Raw genomic sequence first — 21,302 nt, 5'->3', positions numbered from 1 at the left:
TTCATTCAGTTAACAAAGACATATAAATATATATTTGGCCACTTGTTGGATTCAAAGAGAGACCAGATGATATTGCAAAATAATAACACACTGTTCCTACAATCCTCCAACTTATGCTGAATCAAATCTTGAAGAACCATTATTCTTCTCTGTTTGTATCCATAGTTAGTTAGGCCTCTCATCAGCTCCAACTGAATCTGTTCAAGTCCAGTTGTTTACAGCTTGTTGTTGTTGTTGCAGCTTCATTGTTATCCCCATGTGAGTTTAAGTCCAATCTTGCTGCTGAAAAGTATGGAGGAGGCAACCTATAATCATGGGAACCTCTTCCTCCATCCATTGCTTCATTCTTTGGTTCTGTCCTATTGCTGTTTCTGTGCCAGAACTCACCATCTGTGTGAGTGTGACTCTCAGTGTACATGCTGCTTCCATTCTCAGTTTCCCTTTCAAGTCCAATGCTCATAGACAAGTTTCCACTGCTTCTCTCTGCACCATAGCTACTTCTTTCTGAATTCTTGCCTAATGGAGCTAGAAAGGTGTTGTTTTTCACTTCATTACTCCATTTAGGAGCTTCTGTGCCTCCCTTTCTTTCCATGAATGCATGGCCATGGCCATTTAAGTGCCTTAAACCTATCCCACCATTCTGTATCTCTTGCTCCTTCTGTGACCCTTCACAAGATGTGAGGCAACTATCTATTGAGCAATCATTTGGCTGGTTGGTTTGTGGTTGCTTGGGGCAAAATCCTTGTAGTTCCTTCAGCTCTGAAAATGCCGAGTTCAAGCACTGGGAGGAGACCTTGGACACCAGCTCTGATAGTTGAACTTTAGCAGCTTCAAGTCCTACCATTCCCAAATTTTGTCTACCAAGTGTCTCTTGAGCTTTCTCTAGCACAGACTGCAGGTATTTTCCTTGTGCCTCTATCCGAAGCTGCAAGTGTCTTTGTACCTGAACCAGTCCGGAATGAATTGTTAGTATTCAATAAAACTTGTAGAGTTGTCGTGCAAAGAAATATGTGCAAGAAATTTTACAGGCTTAAATATGTTTTTAGTGCCTCAAAATTTTCTTATACCAAGTTAATTTGCTTTGGTTAAGCGTTTGACTCACCTCAAGTTGTTCATTTAGCCTTCGCTGCACTTCAATTTGCATCTGCAGTGCCTCACTTATATGTAAATCTCTGCTACAAGGACAATTATCATTAACATAAATTCCTTGAGTAGTAGAATGTTTATAACAAACTAGATTACACAAGCATGAAGCATGTGACAAAAAAGGATTGGTTTTTCTTACTTGTTAGTCTGTGGGACAAGGCTTAACTTGTTCATATGAGTTCCACTGGGTTCTGAAAGTGATCTTTCACTTGTTGTTGCCCCCACATTTGTTGCTGCTAAGATAAAATTTGTTGTTCAGAACAAAAAAGGCTCTCTGGTTTCTAAGTAGATTCAATGAAATGGAAGAGATTGTTCTCTTACTGATTTTGTGTGTTACAGTGTTATTTGGTCCATGCAAATTCTTGCTCAATCTGTACTTCTGATGACAAAAGGGAACAGGATCAGGTGTGCAATTCCAAAATAGTGATGAAAAATATTTATGGCAATTCCAAAATTTCATTTAGGAGAATATGAAAAGAACAAATAAAATAAAATAATCCGCAACCTTCACAATCTGTAACATCCTTCTGATTCACATGGTGTGGAACTCTTAAATGAAGAAGCATTTACTACGCAACGAAGTGAAAATTCAGTTATAAATCTTATTGGTAGAGACTTTGTTCAACATAAAACTATATTTGATTCTCAACTTTAGATGAATGATACTGAAATTCAAATTGCTTGCAATGACTAATGAAAATGAAACATTGCACAACCAATAGATGGAAACTAAAGTCTTGTTCTAACACAGATTGTTGATGATTTTTACCTGCAGATGGCTCTTCAGATGATATAAAGTAAGACCTGGAATCCCCATGAGTTTCATTACTGTTTTTGGAGTTGCTTCTACAATAAAAAGATTGCACTATGCATTAGTGAACCTCAAATTCTATATGCCACAAGACTTAGTTATCCAAAAGTGGATATGTTATGTGTATACTCACTGTCAGCTCCACCTAACTGGTTCACTGCTTCTATGAACCTGGCATGAAGATCCGGCGTCCATTTCAATCGTGGCTTAGCATCAGTTGAGAGAACAAGTCCAGAATCACCAGACCCGTTTCCTGTTTGAAGGAACATGTGCCTCTCAGAGGGGATTGGCATTCTTGAAGAAGAGTGCATGTTCTTCCCTTGATGATGATACATCACACCTAAAAAAGCCAGGTATTAGAACCTTGACATATTCAATAACAACTGTGTAGCCCAGTTGTGTTGTGTATTTAGTATTTTACCTGATGGCTTCTATTCTCTGGATCACTTTTCTTCCTCTGGAAGATGCAACTAGATAGTGCTCGATTTTCAACTATTCTTATTGGTTTCTGATTCTAATGAGTGGAAGACTTTGTGTAAAATCTGTGTTCTTGTTCTTCTTTCTCTAATGCATGCACACTTCTCTTTAGGGGAATGCATGCTGAGGGGTGGTATTTATATCTGAGAAATGGTGGGGAGTTAGTAACCCATGGAATCTTGGATAGAACCAATAGAAAAACAAACTCAAATGCTTGTGTGTGGTGACATGAAAATATCATATTCCTTCCTACTTTTGTTCACTTGTGGGCCTAAGTTCTCTATTTCCACTTTCCATTCTCAGATGGTGCTGTACATTTTAGTTAAAACAATGACATAAAACTTTGTATGCTAAACTTAAATATTTGCTAGATGAATACATAATGGCTTGCTTTCTTAGTTAAGAGTAAATAAATATCTCACGTCATTTTAGCAAAATTTTGGATTCTTTTTATAGCATTTTTCGTTTAGTTATGCAGTGCAACTTTGGAAATAAAATTTTGCAAATTTTTTATTGGACAGACTATATCCATGTACATTCTGTATTTCCTGTGGAGGAATTGCTCATAAATTATAATTTGTATAAAGAGAAAGTGATGTGCTGCTATCATTTTCCTAACTGCATTAGGTTCCAGAATTGATCCTTCAAATTTTAACCTAATGTGCATTCTTATACGTTTTTTTTTTCCAAGTAAAGGTGGGAATCATATTCCCAAATTTGTTTAATATATATATATGACTTAGTTTAGAGAATCTGATATCTTGATGTAGAGGAAGATTCTTAGAAGTTAAGAAGTCTAATAAATTTTTTATTCCACATCTTGAACTTGGTGTCATTTTTATTAGTCCTCAATGAACATTATGGATAATAGTTATTTATCAGCATGATATGCAGGGTGGTTGAATTATCAACGGTAAAGTTTGCAGACAAAGACATCAATAAATATCTTAATTGGTTTTTATTGGTGAAACTATAAGAAAGATTGACTAAGGCACCATTGGATACAAGAGAAGGTTAGTAAATTATATATATATATAAAAATTGTGGCAAGATGCTTCCTATTGGGACTGTTTGGAGGTAAAGAATAGAATAAGAATACGTTCTGTTTTGTCTCCTTCAATAAGTTTGGTACTTATTCAGCCCCCACCGTTTAAAATAAGAGAAAATTGGGCCCAGAACTTCTCATTCTTTCTTTGGCACAAAAACACAGGCCCCATCCTCTAGAATCCTAAGCATAAGGGACCTAAAAGAAAAAGGGAAAGCCAGAGTTGTACTTGCTTTTATACTTGCATTCGGTTAATTGCAGTACTATTAGTCTATTACAATATATATAGGACTACTTTCCTTCCACATTGCCCTTGACTTGTACCATGGTTAATGTAGTGGATTCTCATTTATGAATCAATGCATTTTTTTCATTCCTGATGTAACCAGCTTTATACTTTATAGTTTTGTGAACACTTGTTCTTATCCACGTAGAATTTTTTCATTAAGTGGATGCTCTTTGGATAGAGCCATGCATTTAGACCTACATGATATACTCTTTAAGAAACAGAAAATGGTAGATTAGTTGGCCAATTATTGAATTTTATATACAAATAAAACAGATAGGCACATCTGGAGATATAGCTAGGAAGTGTAAATGCAAGGCATATACCATGCTAAACCACTATAAACAACAGAAATAAATGCATTAGAATCTGATTCAGTTTTAATTAAAACCGTGCATTCCATAGGCAATGCATATGCATGTGTCAACTGCATGAAAATCTGCATTATTCAATTGTAAAGATAATGATGTCCTAGTGTTGTACAATAAGAGTAAGTGGTGTAAGATGGGGTGATTAATAAAATCCCATGAATATAACAACTAAATGATTAACAGCTAATATAGAATAAATTTTATGTCAAATAAACACAAAACCACTTGTAGAAGGAGAGAGTGTTGTTTATCAAAAGTGTGCTATTTATCAAAAGAATATGATATGCTGAACTCCATTCATCAGGTGCTAAAGACATACTAAGATAAAACATTTTTTAGACAACTTATAGAAACCACTAAAATTAGAAGGAAAAAAAAGGCCAAATATTCCTTGAATAGTATCTTCATATCACTTCTACTCCATGTTCCTGTTCTTGTTCTTGATTCTGATTTTTGAGAATATATAATGCGGCCAGCGAATCTGTGAGAGACTTTTGAGCAAAGTTAAAGCTGAGTTTCTAAATAGTTTCCTGGCATGTGGATTGGAATAAATTGGCCAATGAAGATTTATTTGCCACTTTTTCTGCCTTTTATGGAACCTTACTTGCTCCTTAGATGGACTTGGTATAACCACTTGGCTAGAGGATCCATTTGAATTTTGAAGTTGTCATCTTTGGCATTGCTACAAGTCTTTCATGATTTATAAAATTCGTTCAAAAAGAACAATGGAAACAATTATAGCTCTATATGCAGCCCAAGAAATTCTACTCTTTTTTGTGTATAGAATGTATTATTTCATAGCTGAAATACAAGAGTTCTTCAATGTTTTCTCCCAAGTGACTATGGAAAAGAAAAGATGCATAAAATCGAGGATGTTACTGGAAGAGAATAAAGAGAACTGACCTTTATGCTTGCTTCTTTTTGTGCTTCCACCAGTTGTTCGAGGTCTTAGTTATGCAGTGTCTGATTAATTTTATATCATTTTTCACCATGCAATTAGAGATGTTATTGTCTTAATGATGAAGACTAATTGCCTTTAATGTAATCAGAACCATACAATGATAACCTTGTTGATACAGGTCCAAGTCATTTCTTTAATTCTTTTTGGCTCAAAACCATGCATGCATAATGCATGCTTTTGATTCTGTTTGAGGGTGTATATATATATATATGTATATCAACTTTGATATCATGTTCATGCTTCTAGGGAACTTTACTACTCTCAAGTCGTTGGCATCTTTAAAGAGTATGTTTTGTACAGAACAATGGATTACTTATCTCTTTTTAGGAGTATCCAAATTGCCTTTATCTTCCAACATGGTGGGGTGTCCCACCTTGAGACATGGGACATAAATTTTATTCTTTTTAATTTTCAGTAAAATATATTTACTTCTTTTAAGTTTAGCTAGGGGATATTACACACACATGCATGATAATGATACTAACTCTTTGATTTGTCATTTAAATCTCAAAAACTATAGTCTAAATGCACATTACACAGGAAGTTAATGTAGTTCATTGCCTTTTCCCCCCTGCATGTTGCAATAAGATAGATTCACTTGTTAGTGCAAGAAGAAACTTTGAAATGAGAAGCACTTGACAAGTGGGAATCAAATTGTAGTCTAGATGGTCAATCATGAGCAAAAACCATCATTGAGACGGTTACTAGTACTGATTAATATGAACTTTGGTTGAGCCACATGCATGATGGCATTGGTTGAAGAAATGCAAAGCGAGAAATGACCACGGAATGATATTCCTTGAGGGGAAAAGAGAGGGAGAAAATAAAAAGTAAGGAAAATGATGAAAGTTTTCAAAGATTCTTATGGAATGAGAACATGAGAATCTTAACTCACCAGATTATTAAAGCCCATAAAATCATATTCTCAAGTAAAGAATGTAGTTATATTCTTCTTCTCCAAAAGCCACAAAAAATGGATTCTCACTCCCCCACCTAGCTTTATACTTATTGCAATCAGATGCTTCTTTTTTTATATCATTATTAAGAATGTGTTAAGTCCTAATTAGCATTGATATAATGATATCATATCTGGCAGGTTGCTATGTTTAGATGTAATTTATGTTTAACAAGATTAGTAGTTGATGTTCCCTTCAACTTTTCTCCTAATAAAAATGGGGGCTAATTGGTTGACATTTGCACTCTTCTCAACTTTACTAACCATTTAATTTTGGTATGATGATTACTTTTATAAGCTAATTTTATTTAGCTTGATCATCTATTCCATTTCCATTTAGAACATTGTTATCTTTGAATATGACTATGTTTTGATTGATTGGATATCTAATTCAATAGAGACCGGCTTGAATGTTATGCATGATATGCAGATATACCCTACAGAGAAGAGAATATGATTCTATATTAAAGGATGAGTTATAGAGTGCCACCAATGGCAGTCCAAAGCTAAATTATGGATGAAAAAGTATATCTGTTTGTTTGAGAAACAAATAAAAATAAAAACTAATGTAACTATGTAAGACGCTCATCAGAATGACATCATAGAAAATTAGATAGATAGTGTCTCTACAATTAGAACATAGTTGTGATAACAGAAGAAGTAATTTAATTAATTCTTTTTCTCTTTGAAAGGCAGAAGTAATAAATCTTTAGATTATTGATTTTTTTTTAAATTGTGACATATAAATAGCTTTTAGTTTAAAAATCTCCCTTCTCATAGAATAATAAAGAGTTTAATTTTTATTATTATTAGACAAAAATTAATTTCAAAAATAAATGACATGAAAATTAATTGTTGTCCACCACTAACTCATATTCCATGTAAGGTGACAAAAACTTACATATTTAAAATTGTTATTTGAAAATGATTAAAAACTTTATATAAAAACTAAGTTGAGTTGGTCTAGTAGTGGTTAGTTCACTAGTCCGCTTAAGCAAGTGTCGGGAGTTTGAATCCATGCAGCAATCCATTAGCCAGCGACAAAACCCTTAAATAGAGCTCAGTACTGCGATGGATTAGTCTTTGACAAGTCAAATTGAGAGATACTTGGAAAAAAAAACTTTATATAAAAATAATTATATATAAAAAAATTTTCAATGTAAAATTTTTTAGTCTTTAATAGTACATAGAAATTAAATTATAAAATAAATACCAATTTTTTTCTTGATTAAACCTCCAATCTTGTTTGTTACGGTAATTCAAAAAAGTTGAATTATACCCTTGGACTTGGAGAAATTATTAGGGGATTAAAAAAATAAAAAAAAGTCAGAACTTAGAACTAGAAGCGTAAAGTGTAAAACACTAAAACTACACACATTAGATTTGTCTCCTCCGATTCCGAACACGAAAATCGCAGCAGGCAGCACAGTTACTGTTGCTGACATGGCAGATGGCACCCTCCAATCTAACCGCCATCACTGCGCAGCTCCGCTTTCAAACGACGTCGTTCGTTCGTTTGTATATATCTTATCCTATTATGCTACTCAGTACTGAGGATTCTTATAACACTTTCTCTTTCTTTTTCATCAAACATTGCATGTGCTTTTTATTCTCACCTTCTTTTTGTTTTCTTCAGGAAACTACTCATTGGACTGTTCTCCCTTTCATCAGGGATAGCTTTTGTATGGTAAATAAAATAAATAAAATGGGAAGAAATATTGTGTGTAGTGTAGGATGCAATCCCCTGCCATCAAAATTGAATTTTACTATTTTTAATTATATGGGTGTTTTAAAGTTGTAATCTTTGTTCGTGGGTTTTAATGTTGCGCAGATTGGTTATGCTATTGGTGCCACTACAAGTGCATTTTATGGATTCATCAATGGTATGCTTTTTTTCCCATCCTTTGGGGACTGATTTTTCTTATCACATCTATATTGTGCATGTATGTTTGTCTCACTAGACATGTTAGCTTTCTTTTTTTAAACCTAAAAACCATAAAAGAGGAATTGCATATATGAGCTTGGCTGTGATGGAATAACATGCATGTGTAATGCTTAGGTCTTTGTGGCTATTAAGATGCATTACATTTAAAGTTCAGTGGGGACATAGATTGGGGTTGAGAGATTCTCAAAGTTTGATTTACTTGTAATTATGGAAATAGCACCACTTCCATTCGGAAAGCTGTAATTTTCATAGTAATAGGCTAGAGTTTTAATTTTAAAAAATAAACTTGTAGGTTTGCTCATTTCCTCAGAAGATTATGCTAAATGTTCCATTCCATCCACTGAAAAAGATTACAAGTTTCATGTATCAAATGCTTCTATTTATTGAAAGCACTTTGATGCTTCTCTAATGCAGTTTTGCCGGACCTATGTGCTTGCATTTTCTCATTGGTGTAAGTTCATTACCTTTTATTTCCACTCTTGAGTTTCCTTTTCATGCGTTTAGTTTATGCTTTTATTTTCTATTTTTATTTTTAATATTTTTTGTTTTCAGAATTTTGCAAAGAAAAAAGAGAAAATAAAAAGTGGAAACAGAGAACAGGATTTGAAAATACTAGAAATAAAAAAAGAAAATGAAAACACAAACCAAATGCATCTTTAGGTTTTTCTAGTTCTCTTTTTATATATTTACTTTTTCTTTACTTTTCCTTTTTGTTCGGCTCCGATTTTCCCTGTTTCTAAATCTTTGAAGATATATCTATGGCTTTAGAACTCTTAAAATTAAGAATCCTAAACAATTGGTAATATTCTTTTGCATGTTTTAAGAGCAACATATGACCTACTTAAACATACAACCATTAAAAGATACATGTTCTCTTAATTCAAGATCATGAAGATATCGTCACTAAGAATCTGTGATTTCTTCATATTTTCATCCCATCATGGCAAAGTGGTTCGTTTTTTATTAACAACTTAGTGTACGAAGCAAAGCTGTTGGCCCCTAAAATAATTCTTTTAGGGAAAAGCAATCAAACTTGAGAGTTCACCTAAACTCGGGGCAAGTTTAGAAAATTTTGAATCATAAAACTCATCTTATAAACTAGAATGGGGACTTCAATTCATTTAACTTAAGAGTGTTCTGGGGTATTTAAATTTTAAACTATTCTTGCATGATTGTGGTGCCTCCGTACGCTTAAGAGGTGCCCTGCAAACTTTCCTTTGGCATCAATGGAACAATGGCTGACCTAGCTGCTCTTGTTTCCTCCCCTTGACCTATAGAATCACGTTGCCACTTTAAATGTAAGTAAGTTGACTTTGATCATTCTTTTTAATTAGCAAGAGAATCATAAATCAACTGTGAAATAGAAGAACTTATTGTGAGTTTCAGTTAATTCCTTTCTTGACTACTGCATACATAATGCTTGTCAATGACTAAATCTTTGTATTAGGTAGGTATTTGATATTCACAGACCAGAGGGGACAGGATAATGTGTTGGGAGGGTTAAGCTTTTGTTATTTTCTGTAGTTAGCCTTTCTAAAAGTTGCTTTCTGACTCAACACCTTTGAAACATTTCTGTTGAGGCATTTTTATTTTAGTTTTTAGAGCCTCTAAAGATGCTGTCTACTGTCTACACAATCTTGTCCATTATTATCATTTCTAATTTGTACCATCATTAATGTTTCCAATTTGGATCGGTCCTGTTTGAATGTAGATAACATTGGTTTCTTTCCCAGGAAGATCTTCATGCGTTTTAATTAACAGCAAACTCCGACCATGCCAAAATTATCCTCTTGCTGGATCCATTTCCTCTTAGTGTGATTTTGCAATTCATAACTGTTCAATCGCTTTGCAGCATGATATATTTTGCAGTGTGGTTCTTATTGTTTTTATCTCTCATCATTTGCACATTGGAGTATATAAAATTCACTTTTCATAGGTATTGAAGTGTCATTCTGCTTTTACTTATGTGGTGGAGAAAGATTCCTAGGATTGTACCTTATGCTTTCATACTCCGGTTTGAAGTTGATAACATGGTACTGAGTACTGACATAGACCTCTCTGCAATTCAGGCACCACCTGTGATAGTGTTCTCTTCTGCCTGTGCAGGACTCGCAGGTAATTTTCTTGATGGTTGTTTAGCATGATTTATATATTCTTACACAGTCCTTTGGTATCGGTTCAAGGTTGAGCCACATCTGAGTTTGTAAGGAAAGTTTCACATGAACACAAGAGTATCTGTTCAAAAGTGAAGAAACATTTGATTGTTGGTGATTTGAGTAATAAGCTTTAGGTTCTGGACAGTAGTTCTGAGAATTGAGTAATAAGCTTTATGTTCATATATATATCATGTTGCATAACTTCAGGTGGGGCTGCTCCTGATAACAGTTTCTTTTTGCATAACTGCAGGTGGGGCTGCTCCTTCTTTGGCACAACTTGCATCCTCATCTTATCATGCAGCATATTGAGCTCCTGCCTTACCTCCGCCATCGATGGATGATGATAAGATTCAGAATTCAAGATCATCCTCCAGTATCCAACACACGTGCATGTTCATGCACACGCACAGAACCACACATGTACATACTCTGGCCAGTCGTCCTGTCGTGGATCTAAGATCCTTCTTTTGTTTTTTTGGGTGTATATATGAAATTCCTACAGTTCAAGCTTAGGTAACCACTACATGTCTTATCTGTGCATGATTTTCCTCTTGTTTTGCATAAACTCCTGATTTAGGAGTTAGTGTTTAGAGTTTATAATTGCAAATTTAATTAACCTTTTAAGAGTAGTATATTACAACGCTGAGTCCAAGTAGTACAATTTGGCTGTCCTTCTGGTATCAAATTTTTTTGCTCATGTTTTTTTTTTTTATTTTGGGTATGGACTCTGTTAACAAATTTGAATAAAAAAGATAAAGAAGAAAAAACTAAAGCAGGTTTTGATAAGCAACAAAAAGGAGTATGGGGCAGATTCTGATCCAAGCCGATTCTGAAGGCTTCTCCCTCCCATATTGCATAGGCTCGGTTGCTAAAGTAGTGTAATAATGCCTTTATCTTATTGGGCTTTGAACCTCTATGTCCCATACCACAAAAAGAGTAGCGTATTCTTAGGTAAACCATTTGTGTAGCCAAACTAAACTTCATCTTCACGACCCAAATTATACATATTTTAAAAAAAAGGGTTAATGTTTTGTATAGTTCTTCTTTCTGTGCAAGTGACAGCAATTTTGAACTAGAAATGGATGTATACTATTTAAGTCTCTTGTTATTGAACTTCTACCAGTGGCTGTTTAATTTTGATAGATTGACGATGTAAAACGTTTTATATAGTTGTATAATTATATTCGTTTTTTTTTGGGATGATCATTCACGTAGTTAATATAAAAGTAATTATTTTTCTAGCGTGACAATATATAATTAAATACACATATAAACTTATTTTACACACAGAGTAAATTAAAATTATATATATAAAAAGATTAAGAAATTTGAGGTCTAGCTAGGGTCCATTGCCAATCATTGTAAGCCATGATTTTTGTCGACATATATATGTATATATATTCCCACCACAAATGACATCTCTGGTTGATATATGCAAATGGCCATTTCACCACCAATGAATGAAAGACAATGGTCACAGTCTTGCTCAACATTATTCTTGATTCATATTTAGACCAAGATGCAAATTGCCCTAGCTACTAGATAGGACGTACAACAATATGTTATAATAAAAATAAAATATGCTATTTTTGTTACTTGCTTAGACGACAAGTAACGGGACTTAGCATACAATATACATAGTTCGAACATAATCAACAAAATAATAATTAATTACATGATTTTGATTCGGACCAATCACCTTTCTACAATGGAGTTGAAATAATTACGGCTCAAGGAAGTGATAGATTCGTGGAATGGAATGATCTATAGTTGTCTTAAGAAGTTGTCAAAAATAAACATTTCCACATGAAGAAGCTGTAAGGTATTTTGGGAACAAAAGCCATGTATGTACTTAAAAATACATATTGACCTAATCCACAAGGAGGGTTTTTATGTTTTGAACCAAACCACCTTTTTTTTTAAGACCTATGATTGGCATCATAGAGGAATAATTGGTAGGAGTGCATAAAAGGTATTAGATGAGCACAAGATATAATATATGCTTTTAATTTACCCTCTTTATTATGAAAATAGTTCATGGGTCCATTACCAATAAAAGTCTCTCTCATCTCTCTCTCTATCTCTTTGTCTCTTCTTTATCTACATAGACATATATTGCTTAATATATTTATGTGCTCAATAATGTTGGCCCCATTCCATTTTAATATGTAATAGAGTAATAGACCATGAAAGTGTGGAAATAAATACTTAAAGTATGCATCTCTTCTGCCTAATAAGTATATATGTACCCTCAAGTCATAACGTCCTTCTCTCTAGGGTACTTTTAAATTTCGAAGGTTAGTAGATAAGGTTATTAACTTATTATACAATAGTTTGACCAATAATATTATTTGAATATAATTATCACTATAATATATTCTATATTCATATATTATTGCTAGAATTTACACTACTACATCTAATAATAATAAATAAAAAATATATTAGCTCAAAATACCTATGGTCAAAATCGTTTATGAAATATCATTCTTTCTCTAAACTATCAAAAGTCTTTTTTAATTAAATTTGTGTTCAAAATTTTAAAATTAGTCACATTAGTTCTTTTGTTATTTTTCTTACTAATAATGTCAAAATTTGCTAATATAATACGTTAAATAATATTATATTAATAACACATACATTTGGTTATGTTCTAATTAACTGTTAACATAATATATTTATATCTTCAATTTAGAGTCGATTTCATCTAATTACATAAATTCATTATGTTAACAATTAATTAGAACTATTAAATGTATATTGTAATGTCACTTAATGTATTATATCAACAAATTTTGATGTTATGAATAACAAAAATAATAAAAAAATTAATATGACGAACTTAAAATTTTTGAAAATTAAATTTTATTAAAAAGAATTTTCAAAAATTAATTTAAAATAGATAATTTTTGAGAGAAAAATTTGTCTGACCATTTCCTCATATTATAGTCAAACAGAGAGTTGTAGATATATCTAAATGGTGGATTTGTGAGCACAACATAAAAATGAGATGAAGTTGCAGCAAGTAATTCATGATTACCAATGAGTACTATATTGGTCTGAAACAGATTTTCCAATTTCTATAAGTAGAAAGGAATCTTAACGAGGTATGGTTTTAGGTGGTGACAGGGAATGGATGTTGACTCATCAACAAAGAAGTATAACACCAAACAAATCCATCTCAGACCTGGGATTAAATACACAAAGTGGTTGCTAATATGCTATATGCTTATGAACAAAAGATTATACTAATAACATAATGTTTTGGTTGAAATGAAATGGCATGGCATTATAGTACCACAACTTTATCAACACATGTTAAAGTTGTTATATATTAGTAGTAAATTTTTTTTATTTGTTAATAAATATATTAAAAACTTAAATTATATATTTTTTACACAAAACTTAAATTGTAAAAAGTGAAATAATAATCCAATGTCCTCCTAGGTTTAAAAGGATATCAATTATCAAAGATTGACCTTTCTTTTTCACCCTTTTTTTGGGGCCATATTTTGATGGGAAAGTAAATACTAAAGAAAAAACAAAGTCTCATCAAACTTAATTAATCTATCTCATTGCTGAATTTATTGTGTTCCCACTAGGCATTTGAAAAATACAAGAGTCATATTTGTTTTTAAGTACATATTGCCCTGAAGAGACCCACAAAGGGAACCAATAAGAAAACACAGGCGGTTACAAGAGAGAGAGAATGGAGTAGGACTCACTGATTCTAGTGCCTTCCTTCACAAGAACCCACATGTCCAATTTCCATTTTTTTAATTAAATTTTTTAGATTTTTATTTTCTATATAATTTTTATTTGAGCCACCTTTGAAGGCCCACAAGGGCTAGAGACATGTTTGCTGGGACAGTATGTTAAGCAAGCACCACACAATTAACATTTTTTCTTCAAAATGAAATGAAATATGATTTCAAGTTAGAGAGAGTGGCAAAGCAAGCCAAAGACATTAATCAATAATCAACCAGGTTTCTTCATAGAGAAGTAGCAAAGAAAAAAAAAAGAAAGAGATAGAGACAGAGACAAAGACACAAGCCCATGAAAGATAAAAGGAAAAAAGGTTGCTACTTGCTATGAGTTAGAGGATATATCATCATATCTGAGACAAAGACTTGACCCTCTTATTGAGGCAACTTACAAATACAAACTTAGATATTAGTTATCATCACCTATAGTATAGGAGAGAGGTAAACACATAGATATATATATAAGTTTAGACCATATATAAATATGTACCACTTTTTTTCTTTTTACATATTTATTGATACTAGAATGATGCTAAATATTATTTCAGGGAAGAAGAGAATGGAGTAAGGAAGCTAAAAGAGTTGTTGCATGCATGGGGAGCCAGAGAATAATAGGAGGAGGACTTGGTTTATCTGAGGCAGGGCCTTCAACTCACCACCATCACCATGTCCCTTCTTATGGTGTTCTTCATGGAATTAATACTGCTAATCCATCAACCTTAATGTAATTAAAGTTCTCCCTTATGCTATAATATGATCTGATGTTAATTAGAAATAATTAGTTTAATAATACTATTTTTGTTTGATAGTAATGAAGGACATGCTTTTAACTTTGGAGAGTTGGAAGAGGCAATTGTGCTGCAAGGAGTAAAGGCAAGAAATGATGAAGGCAAAGCACGTAATGTTTTCCCCTTTCTGTGTTTTGTTTTTTGTGACGTTAGATAATAAGCATAAGAAGGAGGAGAAGAAGAATTCAAGAAGGTTTGAATGTGTCAAAAAGAAAAGAAATAATGATAATAATGCAGAGTTATTGGGGAGAGAAGCTAAGAGAGAAAGAGAAGAAAAGAGAGAAAAGAGTGTTACCATTTCCAATACCATAATGATTCTGAGGCAATAGGCTATGATGGCGTGGGCTTACAATCTTAGAAAGGCTCACCCTCCTTGCATGATTTTCTTTCTTTCTTTATTTTTTCTACTGACTCCATAACTGCTGCAAAAGGAGGAGGATTAGGTTCCTCATTTCTCATCTCTTTTTCTATGATATTATTTATTTTGGTATAGGCTTCAATAGTCCTTTATGGTTTGGTGATCCTCTCAGATTTTACTTTTGTGATTCTTGCAGCTTTATTCACAACAGCACCCAGACCTGCAGCTACACTAGAAATGTTCCCTTCATGGCCAATCAGATTTCACCAAACCTCAAGGGTACTAGTACTACTCTCATCTTTGACCATTCAAAATTATTAATATAAAGTTTCTTATGCTTACAAGTAACAAGTTCAAACAACAATAATATTAATATTAATCATGTTGGGTTTGAATCATGCTCATCAAAATTAAATCTTTGCAATTAGGGAGGTTCAAAATCAGGAGGAGAAAGCACTGATTCAGCACTTTCAACAAAAACTGAGCCACCCTTCGAAGCAGAATCTCCAATGAGTAAAAAGGCAACAACACCTTCTTTAGATCATCAGCACCAGCTTCAACATGATCATCATGATGCCTCAAGAATAGTAGGCCCTTCTTCATCACCACAGAATCAATCACAAGCCAAATCACCTCATGAAAAGGTAGCTTATTAGCTTACTCTGATCTTCACAAAACCAACACTGTTTCTCAACTGTTTAATCTCTCAGTTTCACTCTTTTCCATATCCCAAAATCTCAGGGAAAGTTCAAACTTGATGCAATTATTACTGTTCCACATCAGTCCCTCTCTCTCTCTCTTATCTTCACATAGAACAGCACAGATCCCAACATGTATCGGAAAATCAAAAGAACTCAGAGTTTTCCTGATTCCTGAAGGATTTTCTGATGAATATATTCTGACATGAAATATGATGGAGAAAGAGAGAGAGAAATAGAGAGGGATGGATGTGTACAAAGTACTGACAAACAAACAAACAAACAAAGGGAGAATCTTTTCAGTACTTATCAAGTATCAAAGTTTTCTCATTTTAAACCCGGTGTCCTACCAAGTTTACTATCCTCTTCTTCTTCTCATTCTTCTTCTTCTTCTTCTCCTACTCAAGTTCTAAGCCACAAAAAACAATGGCTGAAAATGATCCCTTTTGCTACCCTTATCATATTGATTATTGCATGCCTCAAGAGAAATGGTCTAAGGGACTTGATCAGCATTCAGAAACTCTTCCTAGAAATTCTGTGAGAAAATATAATCATATTTGTCTTTTCTTTTTCATTTCGGATTGAAAAAAATTGTAGCACCCTTTAATAGCTTAGCTACCTAAAATATGTTCTAAACTTGTATTCATTTCCCTCCCTCTTTTATACCAAGAAGCTTCTGCTATGGAAACATTTTTGTTCTGATTTTCTAGTCCCAAATTCTACACTGATTGTTTTTAGCAAAAATAAATTTTTGTTTCAAATAAGTTTTTTTTTCTTATTTATTCTGCAATAATCAATCTGTTTCAAATAACTTTTTTCTCCCCTTGAGTTGCAGAGGAAGGGAGCTGGTTCCACATCAGAGAAACCACTTGATGCAAAGGTGTTTGAATATGAAAGCATAGATTATTATTTTTCCATAGACCTTTTTTTGTATCTATATCTCCTTCTCTATTATATTTTATAATATAGTTTCTGCATTATTGAAGCTATGTTAACTTCTTTTACATTTATATTTTTTTCTATATTATTTTTCTTATCAGACATTGAGACGTTTGGCTCAAAACAGAGAGGCAGCAAGAAAAAGCCGTCTAAGGAAAAAGGTGTGTTCTATTATTATATGGTTGCACAAATTCAAAAATAGTTGTTAAGAGATAAGATTAAAGCATAGCATATATTGTAAAATGGTGACAAAAAATGATTGGATGTTAATAAAAATGAATAATAAGTGCATTTTTCTTGCTGTCTATGGAGCAGGCTTATGTGCAGCAATTAGAGTCAAGTAGATTAAAGCTTACACAACTTGAACAAGACCTTCAAAGGGCTCGTTCTCAGGTTCTAAACTCATATGTATTAAAATATATTTTATCAATTATTATGTTATACTATATAAATTATAAAGTTCTCTTTTTGTATATGTGTGTTTTTATTATTTGAGCTCTTCAATTTAATAGGGACTATTCATGGATTGTGGTGGTGTTGGAGGCAATCTAAGCTCCGGTGAGTTTTTACCAATTCTTATTTCTTTGAAAAAAAAATAATGTTGAAGTGCAGTTTCATGTTATAATAATTTTTTAAAATGGGAATTGATAAATAAGTAGCTGAAACTTTGGTTTGTAGTATTCTTTTTACACTTGAAGCTATTACTCAGTGCTGACACATAGGAATAAGAAACTATGGTTGCTGTGTGAATCCTTATTTACTTGTAATATATATCTTTTTTCTTTTCTTGTGAAGTATAAATTCTTGGAATACCAAATAAAAAGTCAAATTTTGATATTGAATGCTAATTTTTTTTAAGAGAAGTCTCTTGAGTTTGACCAACACCTATGGCTAATTCTGTTTGAATGTGAATTATATAATGACAGACTTAAACTACATGATAGAAACAATAGTGGGCCAGAATTTATAGATTAGATCATGCATATAATATATATATATATATATATTTGATGAACTGTAAGACCTTTTCTTAACATATATGATATATGTAAAGTCTACTTTATATACTTTAGCTTTTCACAGAATCATTCCATTAAGATACTGTGCTCTTTATATGATACTTTTTATTAGGCTTTTGAGAAGAAAATTAAAAAAAGTTAACCAACAAATAAAAATGAGAAAAAGTAAACACATTATCTCTGAAATTTAAACTGATAAAATTAAGTAAACACAATATTTTGGTTGATTATATAAATAATTTTCTCACGATGTTAAGTCTATTAAAATTAAATTAAATTTGTTGTATGTAGTATATCATACAACGAATCCATTATTATTTATTTAATGAGAAGGAATAAAAATGGTGGTGGTGGGTCAATTTCAGTGGTAGCCACATTGCACCAGTCACCAAATCAACCAAACATTTTAATACTTATAATATACACATATAGCTACATTATTATTAAATAATAATTAATAAAAACCAATCCAAATTTGAACCGGCACTAAATATAATAATAATAGGGAATGAATGAATGAATTAGGGTTAATAATGTAAGATGTGGTTATTGGACGCATATGCATGCAGGAGGTGCGATGTTTGACCTGGAATACGGAAGGTGGTTGGAGGAAGAGCAGCGGCTGATGGGGGAGCTCCGGAACGGGGTGCAGGCGGCGGTGTCGGAGGGGGAAATGAGAGGGATCGTGGATGGATATTTGTCCCATTACGATGAGCTGTTCAGGCTGAAGAGTGTGGCAGCGAAATCAGATGTTTTCCATCTCATCAATGGCATGTGGACCTCCCAAGCTGAACGCTGCTTCCTCTGGATCGGTGGTTTCAAGCCCTCGGACCTCATCACGGTTAATATAGCATTTCAATTAAGCTAGCTAGGGTTCAAATTGGGATTAATGTTGAGATTAATTGCTACTGTTGTGGTAAACAGATGTTGATACAACAGTTGGAGCCACTGGCGGAGCAACAGATAATGGGAATGTATGGCCTGCGCCATTCCTCACAGCAAGCGGAGGACGCTCTTTCTCAAGGCCTTGACCAGCTCCAGCAGTCTCTCGTCGACACCATCGCCGGCGGCCCCATTGTCGACGGCGTCCAACAGATGGTTGTTGCCATGGGCAAGCTTGCCAATCTTGAAGGCTTTGTTCGCCAGGTAATTAAACAATTTAATTACAAGTAATAGCACAATTTATTATTTTTAAATTATTAATGTTTAAAAATGTGAGTTAAAAATTTAAATTATTTAATAATAAAAAATATTAATAAAAAATAATTAAAATTTGTCATTTTTAGTATAATTTGTAACGATTAATAAATATTAAAAAAAGATAAATTTTGACTGTTTTTGTTTTGTCTCTCTAATATTATCTGACTAAAAATATATCATATTATTAAATTAAAAAAAAACTAAATTTATATCTAAAAATAATAAATTTTGATAACTATTGATTATTGATTATCTTTCATTTATTAATTTATCTTTTACTACTAGATTTGGTGAAGTGAAGCCTCAGGTGACATATGTTTTTGTCGCCATTTTTAGTTTGACTAATGATTTTCAAAACAAGATTTGAATGCATACGTGACTTCTAATATGAGGTTACAAATGTTAATTGGTTGATAACCTCTATAGTTGTTGATGAAATTGGATGCCAAAGGGGCCGGGAACGGGTTTTTATATCTTTAATTTCTCTTCTATTTGACTTTTCGACAATTAAGACAATTATTATGGCACTTTTGATAGGGATACAGTATATTAAGTGAGAAAGTTTTTATGATAAATATACAAATTTTTAATGGATTTGTTAAAATATAAAAATTAAACTAGATGACTCGTAAATAGAAATCGAATTTCTACCATATAATTTCATAAGATTTTTTTCGGATATTTTTTTATTCCTACTTAAATTTTATATAGTGTGACATTAGATTTTACAAAATCATTTGAGAATATCATTTTCCAGTAACAGATGATAACATCAGTTGATACGTAACTTTCTAATCCATTATTTTGTATTTTTTTTCCTGCTCATTCATTGGCTCCGTGCACATTTTGCGCCGCAAATTTGTGTCCCTTATCCCTACCACCTATTACTACATAGCTAACATTTCTCCATCATTTCATCATCTTGATTTTTCTTGAGAATATGATTGATTTCCTTTTCTCTTTTTTTGTTTTTTGTTCTTCTTCATTTTTCTTAATAATGACATACAGTAGGTGTTGCTTTCTTTTGTTTTTCTTCTTATTGTAAATTGGTAACGAGGTTGACAAATTGCCTTCACTACTAGGGTTTATGATTATCCATTGGGATGTATACTTATTACGCTTAGCTTCTAATATAACATCTTAATTAAAATGTATCACTCGGGAGTTGGTTTCAGAAAGTGATGGGGCTAGATAAATATCCATAATCATTAATCTCATCATAAACAAACCCTAGGTAGAATATATATTATTTTATTCCATGACTAGTAACCGTCCAATGCAAGTTTATATAATAGCCAAGACAATCTTACCGGTTTTCAACCGCTTTGAAACCATGTGCAATTATATCTAGATTCTACTAATAATATTATCGAATAAGACGAATATTTTCTATGTCTAGAACATACCTATTTTAATTTCTAGCTACACAATTAACTTTTTCTTTTAAACATGATTTATTTGTGTGTGCAAGGCTGATAATTTGAGGCAGCAAACACTTCATCAATTATGTCGGTTACTAACAGTTCGTCAAGCAGCACGGTGTTTTATTGTCATTGGAGAATATTATGGACGCCTTCGCGCCCTTAGTTCTCTTTGGGCATCAAGGCCACGAGAGTATGTTATCGATTTTTTTTTATAAACTTAAGCGCAGTTAATTTCATGTGAAATTATTAGTTGAGGATTATTAAATAGTAATTTAGTCAAATATGTCAAACCAACAATTTCACGTAAAAACAATTGTAACGAGTCTTTACCATTTATTTTATGTTAGACATTCGAATAGAATTGTCTTCTGATGAAAAAAAAAAAAACTTATTCATTTCATTTCTAAACAGGACGTTGATGAGCGATGATAACTCATGCCAAACAACCACTGACTTGCAAATGGTGCATCCTTCTCATCATCAGAATCACTTCCCCAGCTTCTAATGGATCCATGCATGGCCTAAAAGCTGCTGTTAATTACAAGTGGGGTATTTCCTTTTAGGGCTGCTTTAGAATGAACGTGTCATCATCATCATCATCTACTAGAAGAGAATATATCTATATATAATATAAATATTTATTTATTTTTCTCTCTTTCAATCTTCTCTTCTGCGCCCATGCGTGCATTTGTGTCTTTATATTTTAATTTTAATGTAAATGTAAATCGAGTTTATTTATTTTATGTGAAAGATGAGGGAGCAACTTTAGTAGCTACATAGAATTAGAGTGAAAAAAAAAGTTCATGAAAATGAAAAGGTGCTTTAATTTGAGGTCATATACATAAAGTGGATCCATTAAAAAGTATTATTGATCCTATCTCATATCCATAGCTAGTTGCTTCCTTTTTCTTCTAACTTTTAGTATTAATTAAATATATGAAATATATTATTATTATTAT

The 21,302-nt window shown here is 32.6% G+C and overlaps 3 protein-coding genes across 7 annotated transcripts; 2 read left to right on the top strand and 1 right to left on the bottom strand.

Annotated features, from left to right (window-relative positions):
• Positions 1-2,292, bottom strand: LOC107461878 (myb-related protein 2-like). Of its 4 annotated transcripts, none has more exons than XM_016080435.3 (6): positions 2,091-2,292; positions 1,916-1,992; positions 1,468-1,525; positions 1,286-1,382; positions 1,103-1,175; positions 1-943 (listed from the first exon to the last, which is right to left on the bottom strand). In XM_016080435.3, the coding sequence occupies exons 1-6, from the start codon at positions 2,290-2,292 to the stop codon at positions 182-184; spliced, it is 1,269 nt and encodes a 422-aa protein (XP_015935921.1). In that variant the 3' UTR covers positions 1-181. The 4 variants fall into 4 exon arrangements, with proteins under 4 accessions (XP_015935921.1, XP_015935923.1, XP_015935922.1 ...); XM_016080437.3 differs by having other exon boundaries at positions 1,103-1,172; XM_016080436.3 differs by having other exon boundaries at positions 1,286-1,379.
• Positions 2,293-7,378: 5,086 nt separating this feature from the next.
• On the top strand, positions 7,379-10,837 carry LOC127741126 (uncharacterized). Its single transcript, XM_052252774.1, has 6 exons — positions 7,379-7,570; positions 7,689-7,739; positions 7,884-7,935; positions 8,412-8,448; positions 9,943-10,112; positions 10,404-10,837. The coding sequence occupies exons 1-6, from the start codon at positions 7,496-7,498 to the stop codon at positions 10,460-10,462; spliced, it is 444 nt and encodes a 147-aa protein (XP_052108734.1). The 5' UTR covers positions 7,379-7,495; the 3' UTR covers positions 10,463-10,837.
• Positions 10,838-14,500: 3,663 nt separating this feature from the next.
• Positions 14,501-21,302, top strand: LOC127741150 (transcription factor TGA9-like). 2 transcript variants are annotated; one of them, XM_052252910.1, is made up of 12 exons: positions 14,501-14,641; positions 14,727-14,815; positions 15,260-15,342; positions 15,492-15,707; positions 16,597-16,641; positions 16,802-16,861; positions 17,016-17,093; positions 17,213-17,258; positions 18,289-18,560; positions 18,644-18,865; positions 20,391-20,533; positions 20,755-21,302. In XM_052252910.1, the coding sequence occupies exons 1-12, from the start codon at positions 14,511-14,513 to the stop codon at positions 20,846-20,848; spliced, it is 1,479 nt and encodes a 492-aa protein (XP_052108870.1). In that variant the 5' UTR covers positions 14,501-14,510; the 3' UTR covers positions 20,849-21,302. The 2 variants fall into 2 exon arrangements, with proteins under 2 accessions (XP_052108870.1, XP_052108871.1); XM_052252911.1 differs by lacking the exon at positions 20,391-20,533.

This window comes from Arachis duranensis, chromosome 8, assembly GCF_000817695.3.
Source record: "Arachis duranensis cultivar V14167 chromosome 8, aradu.V14167.gnm2.J7QH, whole genome shotgun sequence".
NCBI classification, from domain to species: domain Eukaryota; kingdom Viridiplantae; phylum Streptophyta; class Magnoliopsida; order Fabales; family Fabaceae; genus Arachis; species Arachis duranensis.
Note: the sequence above shows the minus strand (reverse complement) of the source record. Positions and strands in the feature narration are given on the sequence as shown.